This window comes from Bubalus kerabau, chromosome 5, assembly GCF_029407905.1.
Source record: "Bubalus kerabau isolate K-KA32 ecotype Philippines breed swamp buffalo chromosome 5, PCC_UOA_SB_1v2, whole genome shotgun sequence".
NCBI classification, from domain to species: Eukaryota; Metazoa; Chordata; class Mammalia; order Artiodactyla; family Bovidae; genus Bubalus; species Bubalus kerabau.
The window spans coordinates 97,179,456-97,195,476 of NC_073628.1; the positions used below are offsets into that span (position 1 = coordinate 97,179,456).

Below are 16,021 nucleotides of genomic sequence, written 5' to 3' on the forward strand. Positions count from 1 at the left end.
GCGGTGTGTCAGGGCTCCCTTCTTCCCAGCTTCACATTGTGATCAAGAGGACTAGCCTGTAGAAAGCAATATATAATAATTAGTTTTTATTAACAGTAAGAGTAAAAAGGTATTTTTAATTTTGTTAACTTCTGGGGTAAAAAATAAAAAGGCAAATTGAACATGCTCTTATTATAGGAAGAAGATCCATCTTAACCTTGCTAATAGACCTTTCATTAGTAGATTTAGGTCCAAAATTTTAATTACAAAGTCATTTATAACTCTGAAAACAACTATGTAATAGTTTAATATAATCTGTTTCCAATAATAGTGATGTTCCAGTTACATGTGACTGCATAAGTCCCCAAGTCTTAGTGGTGTAAAACAACAGTCATCTAAAATTATTTATTCTACGCACAAATCTGCAGTTTGGGCAGAAATTGTGGGAACAGTTTGTCTCTGGCCCACCCAGTATCAGCAGGGGTATTAGTCCCGGGGCTAGAAGGTTGACCTCCAAGATGGCCCATTCATACATCTGCCAAGTTGGGGCTGACGGTTGGCCAAAGATTCAGCCCTGGCCAGGGCCTTGGTTCCTCTCCATGTGGCCTGCTCCATGGGTTGCTTGGGCTTCCTCACTGAATACTGTCTTAATTCAGGAGTGAGTGACCGCAAGGGACTGACACATGACACAGAAGTGTGTGGTGCTTGTACAACCTGCCTTGGGGGTCATGTAGTATCACTTCTGCCCCATTCTGTCATCAAAAGAAGTCACAAAGACCCACTCAGGCTCAAGGAGAGGAGATGTGGATGCCACTTTTTTATAGGGGAGTGGAAAGGGAAATGGCAACCCACTCCAGCATCCTTGCCTGGAGAATCCTGTGGACAGAGGAGCCTGGTGGGCTGCTGTCCTTGGGGTTGCACAGAGTCGGACATGACTGAAGTGACTTAGCATGCCTGCATACATTGGAGAAGGAAATGACAACCCACTCCAGTATTCTTGCCTGGAGAATCCCAGGGATGGAGGGGCCTGGTGGGCTGCTCTCCATGGGGTCACACAGAGTCAGACACGACTGAAGTGACGCAGCAGCAGCAGCAGCAGCAGCAGGACAGATCATAGAAGAATGTGTGGAACAGGAGCTAGTGCTGCAGCATCTTTGGAAAATAGAATTTACCTTAAAAATACTGTAAATCCTACACAGTGAATCTTAAATAGTCCTTGAAAATTTGGTTTATAAAAAGTTGTAACACATATAGATTTATGGTATAATGTATGTGAATAAAATGGAATACAAAATGGTGCAAATGTGGGATTTCAACTATTAAAAATATGTGTACCTAGGAAAAAGATTATAAAGTAATACAATAATGATTATCTCTAGGAGGATTTAAGGAGCAATTATTTTCTTTTTTTCATTATTTTCTAAGTTTTTCTACAATGGACAGTGCTTATTTGTAATGAAGCATGATTTCATTAGCTATCTTTTCATTAGCAGGAACCAAAAAAGTGAAGTATTCCATTTCACTTTCATCATCACCGCTGGTTTGCTCTTTGGAGTGTATTTAGCAGAAATAGAGATGGTCCCTGAGACTGCTACTTGGATGCCATGATTTGGTTCATCTGATTTCTTTCAAATATTTTTTAATGCTTAAAAAAAATTGTTCCTAGGGAGTCTCTGTTTCCATAGTGTGCAGATTTCACATTCTCTATTTCCATAGTATGCAAAAATAGTGTTTCCTCTCATCTGCTTCAAGTCCTTTTTGAGCACACCCTCATCCAAAAGAGGTTTGTGATAAATACACACATATGTGTCTGTCCCCTTAATGCCAAGCATGTTCATTTGGGAGCCCCCGTAGCCTTGGAACTAGATCAGAAAGCTTACTTCTTAATGTACACAGGGCTTCTCTTGGTCTTCATGTTACCCTATGAATTTCAGATTTTGTTTTCTTTCATCAGATTCCAAAATTATGTATACATTGAACTGATCTAACCTTTTAAGTATGTAAATAAAAATAGATGTATAGGCGTCAGGTGCTTAAGCCCATACATTATACAGGCATATCCTGTAGTTTCCAACTCCCTCTCCACACGTTCACCAAAAGCGAGAGGGTAGGATTGAAGTCCAGATGTCAGGGGTAGCAAACGTGTCCACCCAAGTGGTGCTGTAGTGGTCTTAAATAGTTGTTGTGATCCTGGGAATGGTACCCCTGCTCCCAGGTCTTCCCAAGGCCCCAGCTGTTAGAGGTTTGGCTTAGGGAATGTTTTAAGACTTACGGATTTGGGTTCTGTTTTCTGATGCTTCTAGTTTCTTAAGCTCTGTTTTCACTTTGTTTATGACCACCCAACTAAGGGTTCTGCTTATGTTTTCAAAAGCAATAGCAGATGCCTACTTCTGGTATTAGTTTTCACATTGCCTGAGAAGAAACATCCCAAGAATCATTTGAAGATGAATGTTAACTGAATCTGTTATGTCAGCTTCTATGTTAAAAGTCCCTTTCTGTCCATCCCCTCCAATGAAAAAGAGTGATGCAAACGCTGTGGAGACAAGTCATTTTGTTTTGCTCTTCGTTCTCCAACTCCATCCTGCCCCCACAGTTTTCCCTGGACCTGTGCTGAAAAATGGAACAGTCACTAGAGCCACATGTGCTTATTTCAATTTAGGTTAATTAAAAGTAACTAAAACTTAAAATTCAGTTCCTTAGTCATACTTATCACTGTTCGAGTGCTCATTGACCAGTGGCTGCCATATTGGGTGGGGAAGATAGGGACTATTTCCAGCAAGTTCTGTTGGACTGCCTTGGCCTGTACAACCATTATCAGTGCCAGGAGTAGCTTGTTAAGTTGTGGCTTTGTGGCACCAGTCAGAGGCAGGAGGGGCATTTCCAACATTTGTCTCCACTCCTGTCTGCCTTCAGGGATCTCTTTAACGCTGCGTTTGTGTCCTGCTGGTCTGAGCTGAATGAGGACCAGCAGGATGAGCTCATCAGAAGCATCGAGCTGGCCCTCACCTCTCAAGACATCGCAGAAGTCACGCAAACCCTCTTAAATTTGGCTGAGTTCATGGAACACAGTGACAAGGTGAGCTTGTCAGGGAGCCAGCTGGCGGGAAGAGGGGAAGCACCGCATAACCCACTCTGGCCTGTGGCCTGTCTGCCATTTGTTTCCTATGCTGTGGGGTTCTGCTCTCCTCCAGGGCCCCCTGCCTTTGAGAGATGACAATGGCATTGTCCTGCTGGGCGAGAGGGCTGCCAAGTGCCGAGCATATGCCAAAGCGCTGCACTACAAAGAACTGGAGTTCCAGAAAGGTCCCACCCCCGCCATTCTCGAGTCTCTCATCAGGTAGGCCATAAACCCTTTCTCTTGATGCCTGCGTCTCACATGACCTCTCTTCTCCCACTGCCTGTTGCCAGTTCCCTGGAGGCCCTTGGAGACCTCTGCTCTGTCAAATCTGCCGTCGGGTCTGCCACATGTGTAAACGAGTTGTGGTTGCAGGTGGCCTTTCTTGGTACTCTAGCCAGAATTGTCACTTCTGTTGACCCTTAGCACTTGGGCTCCTATTCTTTTCCAACCTGTGCTTACTTGTCCTGATGAAATCAGCCTAAAGCAGTTCTGTGACCAGAGCAGCCTAGGAAAGATAGATTTTATGTCTGGGTTAGACCGCACTCTCTGGCTTAGGAGTAGGAGCTGATTTCTGTGCCTCAGAGACCAGCCACAGGCAGGCTAGGGTTTTATTGACTAAATATGTTGGTACCTGAGTCTTCCTCTGTGGAGTGTGAATGTAAAAGGCAGAGCCATGTCTGAAATCCAGTGGTCTTTTCCTCTCATTTGCTATGTTCTCTCATAAGGTTGTTTTGAGTCTTCTGGGTATGGAAAAAATAGGTTGTTTAATAAATTTTTCGCTGTTATGAAATTACAAGCAGCCTTAAATGTTAGCTCCACAGCTCCTAGAGAATTGTTTACTTCCCCTAATGATTATCGGAGAATATTAACTCCGAGATCTAATTATCTTCATGTAAATGCTAACATGGTAGATTATTTCACTACAAATAGTTTAGGAAAACTCATGCAGCTAATCAGGACCTCCACTGTGGCTGAAACAGCCTGCTGTGAGTGGCGCTACCTTCATTTGTAAGGATAATCAAATAACAAGTTCTCTGCTAGCTCTGCTTTTGAGTAGATGCTAAACTCTGTTCCTTTGAGTGCTTTACAAAGTGACCAAAAAGAAATAGAAGCGTGTTTTTGCCCAAATAAATTGGACTTGGAGAGAATGCTGATTTCTAAAATACCACACAGGAACGGTTATAAATGTGCCATCCTATGGGTAGGCCTCAGTTTCAAATTAGGCAGAAGCGGACACCTTCCTTCCTTCCTTCCGTCTCTGGCTTATATAATGCAATCTTGCTTCAGAACTGGAAGAAGACCCCATAGCTGAATATTGTGACTCAGCATTAAGTAACTAGTTTTTGAACATTAATTTCCTTGCTTGCCTTTTTCTGTTTGATACCTCTCTGAAACTTCCCTCATCCAACCCCCAGTTTTTTCCATATTTGAGACAATCACTGAAGTATTAGTGTTTATGCAGATATGTAGTAGAAGATGTAGTCAGAGGCCTGGAAAAGTGTTCCAGAAGGTCATTTAACTTCTTAAAGCCAGTGTAATTGAAAATGTTGTTGTTGAGTCGCTGAGTCGTTCCTGATTTTTGCTATCTGGACTGTAGCCCGCCAGGTCCTCTGTCTATGGGATTTCCCAGGCAAGAGTACTGGAATAGGTTGCCATTTCCTTCTCCAGTAATTGAAAATACATCCTTGGAATTCCCTGCAGATTGATACTGGCTTTAAGAAAACAAACAAAAACCTCTGGTCCCAGTGAAGCCAGGGCCTCTACACTCTGGTTGGTTCCAAGTCTGGTTCAGCTCAGCTGGTTCAGGTTCAGCTCAGCTCAGCCCTTCGGTTGGTTTCCTGTATCTTCCCAATACCCATCTTTTTTGTTTCTGCTTGTAGCTTTTCCTACTAAATTTGTAAAACTGCTTTTTCTCAGCACAATTGCCACGTTATGCCGTCATATTCAGTGAAGAAAGTTTTAAGAAACAGCCTTAAGCTGCTTATTCAGAAGTTGCTCTCGGCGCTACCCCAGTCCTCACAGACACTCCTCCCATGGCCCAGACCCTCCTCCATGACTTTGGTTTTGTCTTGGAGGCATTACTGTTCACTAAGAAGTTGGGTTCCCTTCCTCACAGAGCTCAAAGCTCAATTCCTGGCCCACCTGTATCACATTGCAGACATCTTACCTGTGTTTTCTACTGTCCAACTCCCTTCTCTAATTTTATTTTTCCTTCTGTTACTTTCTCTTTAGCATTTGTCATTTATTTTAAAGTTTAGTATATACATTTGAGTCAACTGCCTTAAATTCTTTTTGAAGCAATCAGATTAATCGTACACAGAAACATCTTTGCACAATTGATTCTTAGTTTTTATTTTTGTTATAAAAAGCTGTGCTGTGCTGACAGTACTGTTCTCTGCTACTGGTTCAATCTGTCGTCCTACCTGTTGGAATTTTTATCCACCTGCTCTAGGACACATTAAATCCACATGTAATCCCCAAACTGGGGCCTACAAACTCTCAACGCTGTATGTATCAGTGAGTATAACTGCTTATTTGGGGAGCAGAGAGTTAAATGAGTATTTAGGTACTTTGAAACACAGGTGCTCCTGTACTTACACATGTGCACAGTTTTTACTTGGTGTATTAGCATTAGGATAAGATCTGGTGTCCTGCTCATTCTTAGTTCATTCAGGACTGTATAACAAATTACCATAGGCCGGGTGGCTTGAACATCATTTATTTTTCACAGTTAGGAGAAAAATCTAGAAGCTGGGAAATCCAAAATCAGGGTGCCAGCATGGTTGGGTTCTGGCAAGACCCTCTTCTGGGACGTTGGTTGCTCTGTGTGTCTTCCTGGGGTCTTTTTATAAAGGCACTAATCCCCTTCATGAGGGCTCCACAGTCATGGCCTAATCCCCTCCCAAAGGCTCCCGTCTCCAAATGCCATCACATTGGGAATTAGCCTTCAAAATATGAATGGGGGGGTTGGGGAGTACATCAGGGAGACGCAGATTCTGTCCACAGCACCTGCTTCTCTTTCTCCACCCAAAATAGAAGACAGGGTCTGATCAAAACTGGTGCTCTCACTGCCCAGCCCCTGACATGTTATCCCATTTTAAGAAAATTTTCTGATTGAGAAAATTCCAGTGCTTACAATTGGCATCAGCTCTGCCAACTGCCCATCAGTCCTGTTCTCTTTCACACCCTTTGTACCTTCTCTCATACACCCTGGAGGGTGTGTCAGAACACAGTGCTCTTTACCTTCAGGAGCGGTGAGCTCTCCTTTTTGTGCTTCTGTCCTCTTGAAGGTAGAGGCTGTGCTGTGCTCACCTTCAAGTCCTTGGAATCCATGTCACCTTGCCCCCGACAAAATGTTTTAAAAGTGATCGTTACTGTCAGAACCTGCACCTCTGTGGGTTACGTTCTGTGTTTTCCTTCCACCTGCTTTCCCTCATCTCTCAGACATTTTCCCAGAAGGGTGAAGTAAACCGCAGATGCTGAATTAGAGCTTCAGTGTTTGGTTTTTGTTTTTTTTATGGTGACTTTTTTTTTTCGACATTAACCTTGCCACAAAAAGGTTTTTATTTCAGTTATTCAATTTCATATCTATATAAATATGAGTCAATTTCAGGAACTATAGGTTTTGATTGATATAGGTACTTTGTCCCCCCAACTATCTTGAGGAATGATTTACAAATATAATTGTATATATTTAAATGTATACCATAATGACTTGATATGCATTATAGAATGATTACTAAGATCAACATAACCACCTCACATGGCTGATTTTTTTATGTGTGGTGAGAATGCTTAAGATCTACTTTCAGCAGATTTCAGATATACAAAACTGTTTTGTTAGCTATAGTCACCATGCTGTGCATTAGATCCTAAAAACTTACTCATCTTATAACTGAAGTTTGTGCCCTTTGACCTATATCTCCACATTTTCCCATTCTCCTGTCCCCTGACAACAACCATTCTAGTCTCTATTTTTATGAAATCACTTTTAAAAACATGATTTTGCATGTGTGATACTATATGTTATTTGTCTTTCTCTGTCTTATTTTACTTAGCATAATACCCTCCAGATTCATCCATGTTGTCACAAATGGAAGAATTTCTTTCTTTGTGGCTGAATAATAGTCCATTGTTTATATTATATATGTGTGTATATATTTACACACACATGTGCTATTTATTTATTTGTTTTTGGCTGTGCTGGGTTTTTGTTGCCGTGCGGGCTTTTCTCCAGTTGTGGCAAGCTGGGACTATTCTACATGGCGGTGCGCAGACTTCTCATTGCAGTGGCTTCTCTTATTGCAGAGCTCAGACTCTAGGGCGCATGGGCTTCAGTAGTTGTGGCTCCCAGACTCTAGAGCACTGGCTTAATAGTTCTGATACATGGGCTTAGTTGCTCTGAGGCATGTGCGATCTTCTTGGATCAGGAATTGAACCCATGTCTCCTGCATTGACAGGTGGATTCTTTACCTCTGAGCCACCAGGAAAGCCTAAAGTACATTGTGGGTTGTTTCAATCTCTTAGCTATTGTGGATAATACCGCAGTGGACCTGGGAGTGCAGATATCTCTTCAAGACAGTGATTTTTGTTTGCTTTGAATATGAACCCAGAACTGAAAAATTGCTGGATCACATGGTAGTTCTGTTTTCAATTTCTTGAGAAACTGCCAGACTGGTATAGTGGTTATACCAGTTTACATTCCCACCAACAGTTCCCTTTTCTCCAGTTCCTTGCCAGCACTTACTATCTTTTGTCTTTTTAATAATCATCGTCTTCCCAGATGTGAGTTGGTATCTCACTGTGGTTATGCTTTGCATTTCCCCGGTGATTAGTGACGTTGAGCACTTGGTCATGTACCCATTGGCCGTTTGAATGTCTTCTTTGGAAAAATGAACTGTTCAGGTCCTTTGCCCATTTTTAAACTGGATTATTTGCTTTTTTGCTATTCAGTCATGTAAGTTCTATATATATTTTAAACATTAACCCAGGGATTATGGTTTACAGATATTCTTCTTCTATTCTGTAGATTGTCTTTTCAGTTTTTTGATTGTTTCCCTTGCTGTGCAGAAGCTTTTTAGTTTGAGGTAGTCCCACTTAATTATTTTAGTTCTTGTTGCTTAGAGCCTCCGTTTTCTTTAGTTGTGGGGTATATAGTTTATGAGAGAATTACTAGCTTCTTCTGCCCCAGTCATCTTGTGCTCTTCCTTCTCTTCATCTCCTAATCATTTTCTCCTCTCTCCAAACAGCACTGTGCCCGCTTCTGAGCATCTCAGATCCCTTGCCTGCTTCAAGAAGTTTCTGTCTGACTGCCTGTCCCATAGGAAGCCCTGCTTCAATATACTTATTCTCTACTCACTTTACTTCTTTGAAAATCCTGATGATCTTGTTTTTAAGGTCAAGTGGGTTCCCAACAATCAAAGGACCCTAGGTACATTAGAAAATAGTCACTTAGAGAATTATGCTTACCTTACCCTGACTGGTTCAAGGGAATGGTTCTTTTTGGGAAAGAAAAATTACTTCCTGAAGGCCAAAATTATTTGACATCTGTGATGACTAAAGATATTTTTTTCCCTCTGTGTATGTAAGTTTGCTCAGGTAGAAAGTAGGAGTGTTGCTTTGCAGAATATTTTGAATCCAGGCAGTGGCCCCAGCCTCTGGGGGGGTCAGGTGGGTAGACCAGAGTCTGACCTCGTCCAGCTCCTGCTGCCCTTTCTCTCCCTTGCTTTTCTGTCTTCAGCTTCCTGCTCCTCCCTGGGCATCCCTGAAGACTGCAGCACACCCAGAGTCTCGTCCTCATGGCTCACTCTGATTTTTCACTTAAAACTTTTCACCATGCCCTCAGTGGTAATAGTAATCATTTTAAAAGGAACAAGATTTAAAAGACTTTATTGTGGAAGGAAGAAAAAAACTGAATGTTGAAAACAAACTACAGTATTTTATTTTTACAAAGCAAAATGCTTATTTATATGCAGCATGAATTATTTATTAACCATGGTGCCATTTACTTTCCTGTTTCAGCCATTTTTTTACAGACGAGATAAAAGAGGAAGCTTTTTGATCCCTTTTCTCATAAAGTAAATAAAAATAGATGTATCTGTATTGACTGAGAAAATTTTAAGTCAGTTTTGTGCGAGGGTCCACAGGGACTTATCTTCCCCTCCAGTTGAGCTCCTGCCAGCACTGGGCTTACTCCCTGCCTCTCAGTGCTGCGCCTGATCCAGGCTGAGCAGGGGAGGTGCTCAGAGACCAGTGCAAGGCCCAGAACCCTGGAGCCTCCTCCGGTCAATTCCAGCCTGGGTCCATTCACCTCCAGCCGAACAATTTTTGTCTTTTTTTTAAAAAAAAGTGTGTAGACTGAAGGTAATTTCATTGGGTTTAAAAATAGAAACCCCTCGCCCCTACCACCCCCTTCACTCCTTTCTCTAACACCCAAGAGAATCAAAGCAATACGGTTCATTTTCTGCCCTCACATCACCTCGGCCTCAGGCAAAATGGCTAAAATGAACTCACAATTGTTTTTCCTCCACAGAAATATTGTGTGGAAAAGAGAAGCTGCTGCTACGTCAGGGATCACAGGCAGGGAGCCCCCCTCAGGCCAACCCCCTGAGAAGAGTGTGTCTGGACCTGGTGCATTTAAATACTTCCTCCCACATACTTTAACATTCTCAGCACAGAGTCCTGTTCTCCTAAGAGACCCCCCTCTCCTTGAAGATGATGGGCCACTTCCCATCCCTCCCCTTTCTAGACTCCCTCCCTCTCCTCCTCTGCCCTTTTCCCAGCCTCTGGTTTCTCCAGTCCTCCTCCAGAGCAGGCCTCTTTTTACGGCTGGAAGTCTTCCGGGCGGATTTTCATCTCCACTCGTTTGAGGGAGTAACTGGAGCCGTGCCAGCCATACCAGGTGATGCCATCCAGATGCTTGCTGTGCTCCCCGAGGCGGTAGTAGACGCCATTGAGGTTGGAGTCTGTGCAGCAGTTGTACCAGTATCCACCTGCGATGGGAAACAGTCAGTCCTCTGGTGTCCTCAGAGACCACTGACACCCTGGGCAGCAGGGATGTACTGAAGCCTTTAGGGTCAGTGTCACAAAGGAGTACAAAGCCAGAAAACTGACTGTGCAGCTATAAATCCACTTTCTCCTCCACCAGGACTGTGGCCCTGCCTCTGAACTCCCCGCTCCAGACCCCGACTCTCACCTTTGCGGAGCTGGGCACACTTGTCCAAGCAGTTGTCGTTGTCCTTGTCCTTGGTGCTGAAGGCTGTGTTGTTGTGATAGATGAGGGCATCATTCCCCACGTCGCCGCTGTAGTTCCCCAGGAAGAGGCGATAGCTGTTTAGTTCATTGCCCAGAACAAAGTGGCTGTACTCGGCGTAGCGCATGTTGCCCTCCCAGTCCTGTCAGGAGAGGCAGAGCCTTAGAAAAACTGGCAGGGCCTCCTGTCATACCACCCTGCCCCTCTTTTCTCTCTCTAGCTGCAGCCATATGTCTTCTTACTGCAGGGAACGTAGCAAGACTTTACTTGTCTGTCTCTAGTTTAACACACTAACCTGGGAATCGGACAGCAAGAGTCCTAGATCAGGCTTCCCTCCTTAGTCCCCATATGGCTTGATAAGTCTCTCTTTCTCTTCCCCTTCATTCTCTCTTCTGCTGTCTGTGAAGTGTAGACCTGAGTTTTGCTGTATCCTACTCTGAGGTGTCATAAGAATAACTTGAGAATATAGTGACGCTTCAGGGCCTTTAAGGAAGATAACTAACTGACATCAATAAGGTTTGCTTGCAGAGGTCCTTATATCCCAGGCCAGGGCAGGGAACAGTCTTTCAGCCCAGCTGACTATTGGATTCCTCTGCTCTGGCCTGAGTCTGGCCTCTCCTGTACCTGCAGTCTCACTTTTATGAAAAATACAGGGGTGAAAAAAAAAAACCTATTCTTCCTCAACTGTCCTACAACCTGCAGGAAAACCATCATAGCAAGTATCCCAGCCGATGGTGGAAAGGAATAGGAATGACACCCCGGAGTTGTGCAGAGTTGGGTGTGGCAGCCCTGGTCCAGTCCTGGGGACTGCGCCTCGTGCTCACCTGCATCTCCACGCGCAGCCGAGTGGGCCGCCTGGAGAGCCGGTGGATGTGGTCGTTCCCCAGCCAGAAGTCCCCACGGATGCTGCCAAAGCCCTGCTTGTACTGCTTCCAGTCCCGGTAGAAGGAGACGAGGCCACTCTTCCGTCTCTGAATAATGGTCCAGCCGCCGCCTGAAGTCTCCATGTCACAGAACACCTGGAACGGAGGGGACGCCCTGGTCAGGACCCGCCGAGACAGGCGACGTAAGCCTGAGCACGGCTTCTCACCTTCTCTTGCCCCCAGAGTTGATGGACATATGCCCTTCCACAGCCACTGGCTCACTAGGTAGCAATTCTCCCCAGTATTGGCAAGCTGGGCAGGCTGGTGATTTGCTGAGAAAGATCAAATCGAAGATGAGAGCAAGTGCACGTAGTTTGAAGGAAAAGCATCCAGGTCCTCTGACATGCTCCCTACATGTTCTCTGTTTTCTCCTCCCCAAAGAGTAACTGCCGTAGGCCGTGGCGAGACTTCACAGCACGTAGGTTGTGGTGAGAACGTGATCTAACCACATCAGAAGGATTAGTGTTTGGTTGGTAATGATTTGAAGGAGCCAAACAGATGGCTGGACTTTTTCCCCCCTGTAAATGGAGTGTTTAGATCGCTCTCTGGTATTTGGTGTGCTTGCGTCCCTGTCTTGAGTTTCCCACTCTTTAGACTGACTAGCCCTGCTGTCCCAGTCTTTGAGTAGGTAGAGAAGAGATGACAACCCAGGCAGTGAGCTGCGACGGCCTCACCTCCAGTTCAGGGCTGCCCAAGAAGTCGTCGGGAGGAAGCTTATATACTCCAGAGATGCGGTAGTTCTTCTGGTAGAGGGATGAGCAGTCGTAGATGGCATCTGCAGGAGTGAGCCACAGGGTGAGCATCCAGGCCCAGGCTCCAGCGCTGGCCACACCCCTGCTGCATCTACACTGAAAGTTTAAAAGGGAGACTTCCTTCTACCACAAAATTCATAGGAGTGTTCATTGCTGCCAGTGTCCAGACTTGGGAGACATGGATATCAGGAGATCTGGAATAGGTATATGTTGGCCTGAATGGTGGTAGGGCTGAGAGGTAGGGAAGCCCTTCACCTGAGTTGCACAGCAGTACAAACATGCTTAAGGTTTGTGCTGAAGTAAATTATCCTGCTGTGGTTCTAGGGCATGAATTCTGGAGTCTTTATAATGCATGAGGGCCACTAACAGATGCTACTGTTTAATGGATTCAGCTTCTGGGACAGCAGACCTCTATTCCCAGAAAAGTCAAGAGGATCTCAGAGGGTTTGGTTTTATTGTTTCTCTGTTTGTTTTGTTGTGTTTCAGAGGTAATGGCTACTGCTTACCAGATCCCTTATTAGCAAAGATTTATAATTTTATCTTCTCCACCTTAATTCAACACTGCTCGACAAATGAAAATGCAAACAGTCTAAGGAACCCCTGCAGGCCTTCCCCTGGCACTGTTATTAAAACAAGGAAATGAGAGCTTTGAGCAGGCTGGCTTTCTCTCTCTGGTTGATTTTAATGTTTCCTCAGTTGCCCTGGGGGCTAGTGCCTTAGGAGGGATTGTGTCTCCTGTTCTGAATATCAGAGAGCACTGTGGAAGGGACAGCCTTTCCAAATAGGATCAGAAAGCAGAAACCCTTGCCTGGCCAGAAGATGCTCCCTGCCTCTCTGTCTGGGAGTTCTTTTTTTGGTGATCACTGCACTCAGCCTTCAAGAAGAGGACACGGTTGCAGATGGTGACTCTTCCATGGTGGGAATTGTTGGAGGCAGAGTGCTTTGCAGAGGGGAAATGGGAGACCCTTGTCTTTGCCATCAGAGTTCTTCACTTCCTGTTACTGCTCTCTCCAAGGGGCTAAGTCCTTACAAAATGTAAAGGTGCCCCCACATCTGCTAGTAGAGAAGGGAAGTAAGGAATGAGGGCCTGGGCAGTAGAAGGATGAGGCCCAGCAAGGGAGCTGCCCTTGACGCCCAAGAAGCTCCTTGACCTGTTTGGAGGTGGTACAGGTCAGGTTCCTCTACCTTCCCTGGTCACCTGCGTATCTGTTTCATCTCACAGACCCAAATCAGGACTCACTTGTCTGAAAAATGGACTGAAAATACCTTTCTTGTCCCAAGCTGAGGGTCAGGAAGTACATACTGAGAAAGTGATTTACACAAAATTTTAGGCTTAATTTCCAGTTAAAACTTTTTCTTCATTTGAACTAAGGATTACCAGTGACTTACTCTGTTCTTGTATCAGTAAGAAGTGACATATCTATAGATTCTGCTCCTCGTAACTAATAATTTGCTGATATTTTCAGAAAACCAAATTTCTGTCTAAACAACGAATTCACCTGGCCTGTCTGAGCCAAGCTAACTAGAAACTAAGAATTGTTTTGCAAAAGAAAAGAGTAGTAAACGTATCTTATTTTGGGCCTACTAAAAAATGCAAATTTCAGCATTGCGTTTTCCTGTATGACTAGGGACAATTTTGAGATTGTGGGGGGAAAAAAGTAGAAATATAGAATTGAGGAACCTTGAGGAACCAGTCCTTTTTGAACACAAAGGACTCCTTAGATGCCCTGAGCAGTGTCTGTGCACTTAATTCTGAGCCAGTGAGAAGAGTGAGATTGGCCAATAGGACAACCAAGTTCCATTATTGCCCAGCCCACTAAATCCCAGGAACCCAAGAAAACTGTTTTTGGTAAAAACTTTGCTTCTAGAGATGTTATGATTTTGGTGTTTGTTCCTACTTCCTTGGGACTGAGGGGACAGCCAGTCAGCTCTGGGCAAGGAAATGGACTAATCAGGAATACGTGAGCTCTAAGACTTGCTGTGTGACTCTGGGCAGACCGCCTGATCTCTCTGTGCTCCAGGATGGCGATTCATACCTTCAGTATGCCAAAACATTGCAGGAGTAAAGATAGACCTGGGTAAATTTACAGCATCTTAGAAATCAAAAGAAATACTTTGTAAGCCTTTGCAAAAGAGAAACTAGAGCTGGTGGCACATACCCAAGAAACTAAATTCCATGAGAAACCCCAGGGAGCATTCTGACCACATCACCTAGAAGCAGGGCTGCAGACGGAAGGCACTCAGCTGTGTGAGCGGGAGGTGGCGAGCAGCGTGAGCCTGCGTCCTCCTTACCTGCCGAGGTCTGGGTGACCGTCTGCGCTGCCTGCAGCTGCATAATGCCAATCTGGTTGTTCATCTCGGAGTACTTGCTCTCGGCCTCAGTGAGCCGCGTCTCCATGCTCTTGGCGCTGCTTTCCAGCTCCATCACCTGCATGACCACGCTGACCCAGTCCCTCTCCTGCTTCTTGCCCAGGTCGCTCAGCAGGCTGCTCAGGTTGGCGATCTGGGCCTGGAGCGCCTTTGCCTCCTCACAGCAGGTGGCTGCGGTGAGCTCTGCCGGGGTCTTGCGCTTAGGGGGCTTCTGTGGCCAAACTGGGTGGCTGACAAAGGCCACGAGGAAAATGCAGAGCCACGCCACAGCCGAGAGAGTCTTTTTCAGCATCTTTCGTGGGCCTGGGTGAGGAAGGCTCTTCCTCAGGGGAACCTAGCTATCTATGCCCAGCTGAGGTGTGCAAAGCTGTGGCAGATTAAAACCTAAGACTTTCACTCGTATGGACTTACCACTTTGCTGTTCTCGCTCTCCTTGCTCTTTCTTAGCCTTTCTCAAAATTCGCGTTTCTGAAAGTACAGCTCAGTTGGGTAGCCCGTAGCTTTTCTTCCCAAGTCTGAATGCTCAACAAACTGAGCATCTTAAATATTGTTTGCTGCTGCACCTCCACCCCTACCATGGCCAAGCAGGGCGCTTTAGCCCCTCCCAGCTCATCTGGGAGGGTCAGGTGCCTGTTGAGTGAAGTCAGTGCAAACTTAGGCCAGAGGAGGGGAGGGGAGAGACAGGGGCGCGTCTTTCTTTCCCTGCCTGCACAGTCTCTGGGCCGAGACCAGAGGGCTGAGTTCGTGCGTTTCCAGTTTTGCCTATTAGATTGTGCCCCTGCCAGCCACTGGCTCAGCTCTATCAGTGAGCAGGGCAGGGTCAGAAGAATTTCCAGATTCCATTCTAAAGGTTACATAACCACGGGGTGAGCACAAGGTAGGCAAAGAGAGTGGGGATAAGACTCTCCACTCACCCCGGGAGACCTGTTAATGCAATCCATGCTGTTTATATGTGGTTCTAGTCTATTTTGGCATCCTTCTGAGTGTGCTTTTAACAAGGCTGGTTATTCCTTTCTCTGATCAGCATTCAGTGTTTTACAAAACCTTCTTTTGGCTAGGATCTAATGCCATCTCTCATTTGAATATTTCCAACCTAGAAAAAGCTTTAGAAATAGGAGGATAGAGTAAAGTTCTTAGGAAGTGAAAAAGGACTTTGTAGTTTGTACTCACAGGGTTTACCCAGTTGTCTGTCTTTTTACATACTTTCTCCTTCAATAAGGAGTGGGCCAGTGTTAGCCTCTTGGCACAGGTGTGTCAGCAATGACAGTGGGGCAGAAACGCAGGGCATGATCCCTACAGGACTTGTTACCTGCGTGGGCATCCGCATGTCCATGGTCTTCAGGCAGAGCAAGACACAGGCCCAGCCACAGCCCAGGTTCTAAATCTGGAAAGTTAAAACATAGAGAAAAGAATCCCCATGGCCTAATAATGCACATCTAGAGTCTCATTTCCCTTTTCCTGTGGAATATGGTTTCCAGATTCATTATATATGATCTATATTCCTGAAAATAGGGATATTGTCATCTTTTGTGTCCTGTATTTAAAGGAGATTCCTCCTTTGAAAACAAATGGGAAAAAAGACTGGGTTTTCAGCACATTTTAAATCTTTAAAATGAGCTTTTCACTA

General features: G+C 45.0%; 2 protein-coding genes across 4 annotated transcripts in view; one reads left to right on the forward strand and one right to left on the reverse strand.

The window, feature by feature from the left end:
* Positions 1-16,021, forward strand: part of MTOR (mechanistic target of rapamycin kinase) — a 123,316-nt gene that overhangs the window by 45,841 nt on the left and 61,454 nt on the right. For both annotated transcript variants that reach the window (XM_055582322.1, XM_055582323.1), the window contains 2 exons: positions 2,893-3,055; positions 3,171-3,316. In XM_055582322.1, coding sequence (XP_055438297.1) covers positions 2,893-3,055; positions 3,171-3,316 — 309 coding nt within the window. The remainder of the gene's footprint in view (positions 1-2,892; positions 3,056-3,170; positions 3,317-16,021) is intronic.
* Positions 2-15,193, reverse strand: ANGPTL7 (angiopoietin like 7). 2 transcript variants are annotated; one of them, XM_055582326.1, is made up of 5 exons: positions 14,317-15,184; positions 11,947-12,047; positions 11,174-11,368; positions 10,293-10,491; positions 8,975-10,089 (listed from the first exon to the last, which is right to left on the reverse strand). In XM_055582326.1, the coding sequence occupies exons 1-5, from the start codon at positions 14,684-14,686 to the stop codon at positions 9,920-9,922; spliced, it is 1,035 nt and encodes a 344-aa protein (XP_055438301.1). In that variant the 5' UTR covers positions 14,687-15,184; the 3' UTR covers positions 8,975-9,919. The 2 variants fall into 2 exon arrangements, with proteins under 2 accessions (XP_055438302.1, XP_055438301.1); XM_055582327.1 differs by lacking the exons at positions 8,975-10,089; positions 10,293-10,491; positions 11,174-11,368; positions 11,947-12,047 and adding an exon at positions 2-56 and having other exon boundaries at positions 14,317-15,193.

What these genes read in the sequence shown, in the direction of transcription:
- ANGPTL7 (XM_055582326.1), bottom strand. Translation starts at nt 14,686, where the DNA reads ATGCTGAAAAAGACTCTCTCGGCTGTGGCGTGGCTCTGCATTTTCCTC. An exon ending in GGTCACCCAGACCTCGGCAG is followed by an intron (nt 12,048 to 14,316) that starts GTAAGGAGGACG and finishes TCACTCCTGCAG; the next exon opens with ATGCCATCTACGACTGCTCA. An exon ending in GTGTGCCCAGCTCCGCAAAG is followed by an intron (nt 10,090 to 10,292) that starts GTGAGAGTCGGG and finishes TTCCCATCGCAG; the next exon opens with GTGGATACTGGTACAACTGC.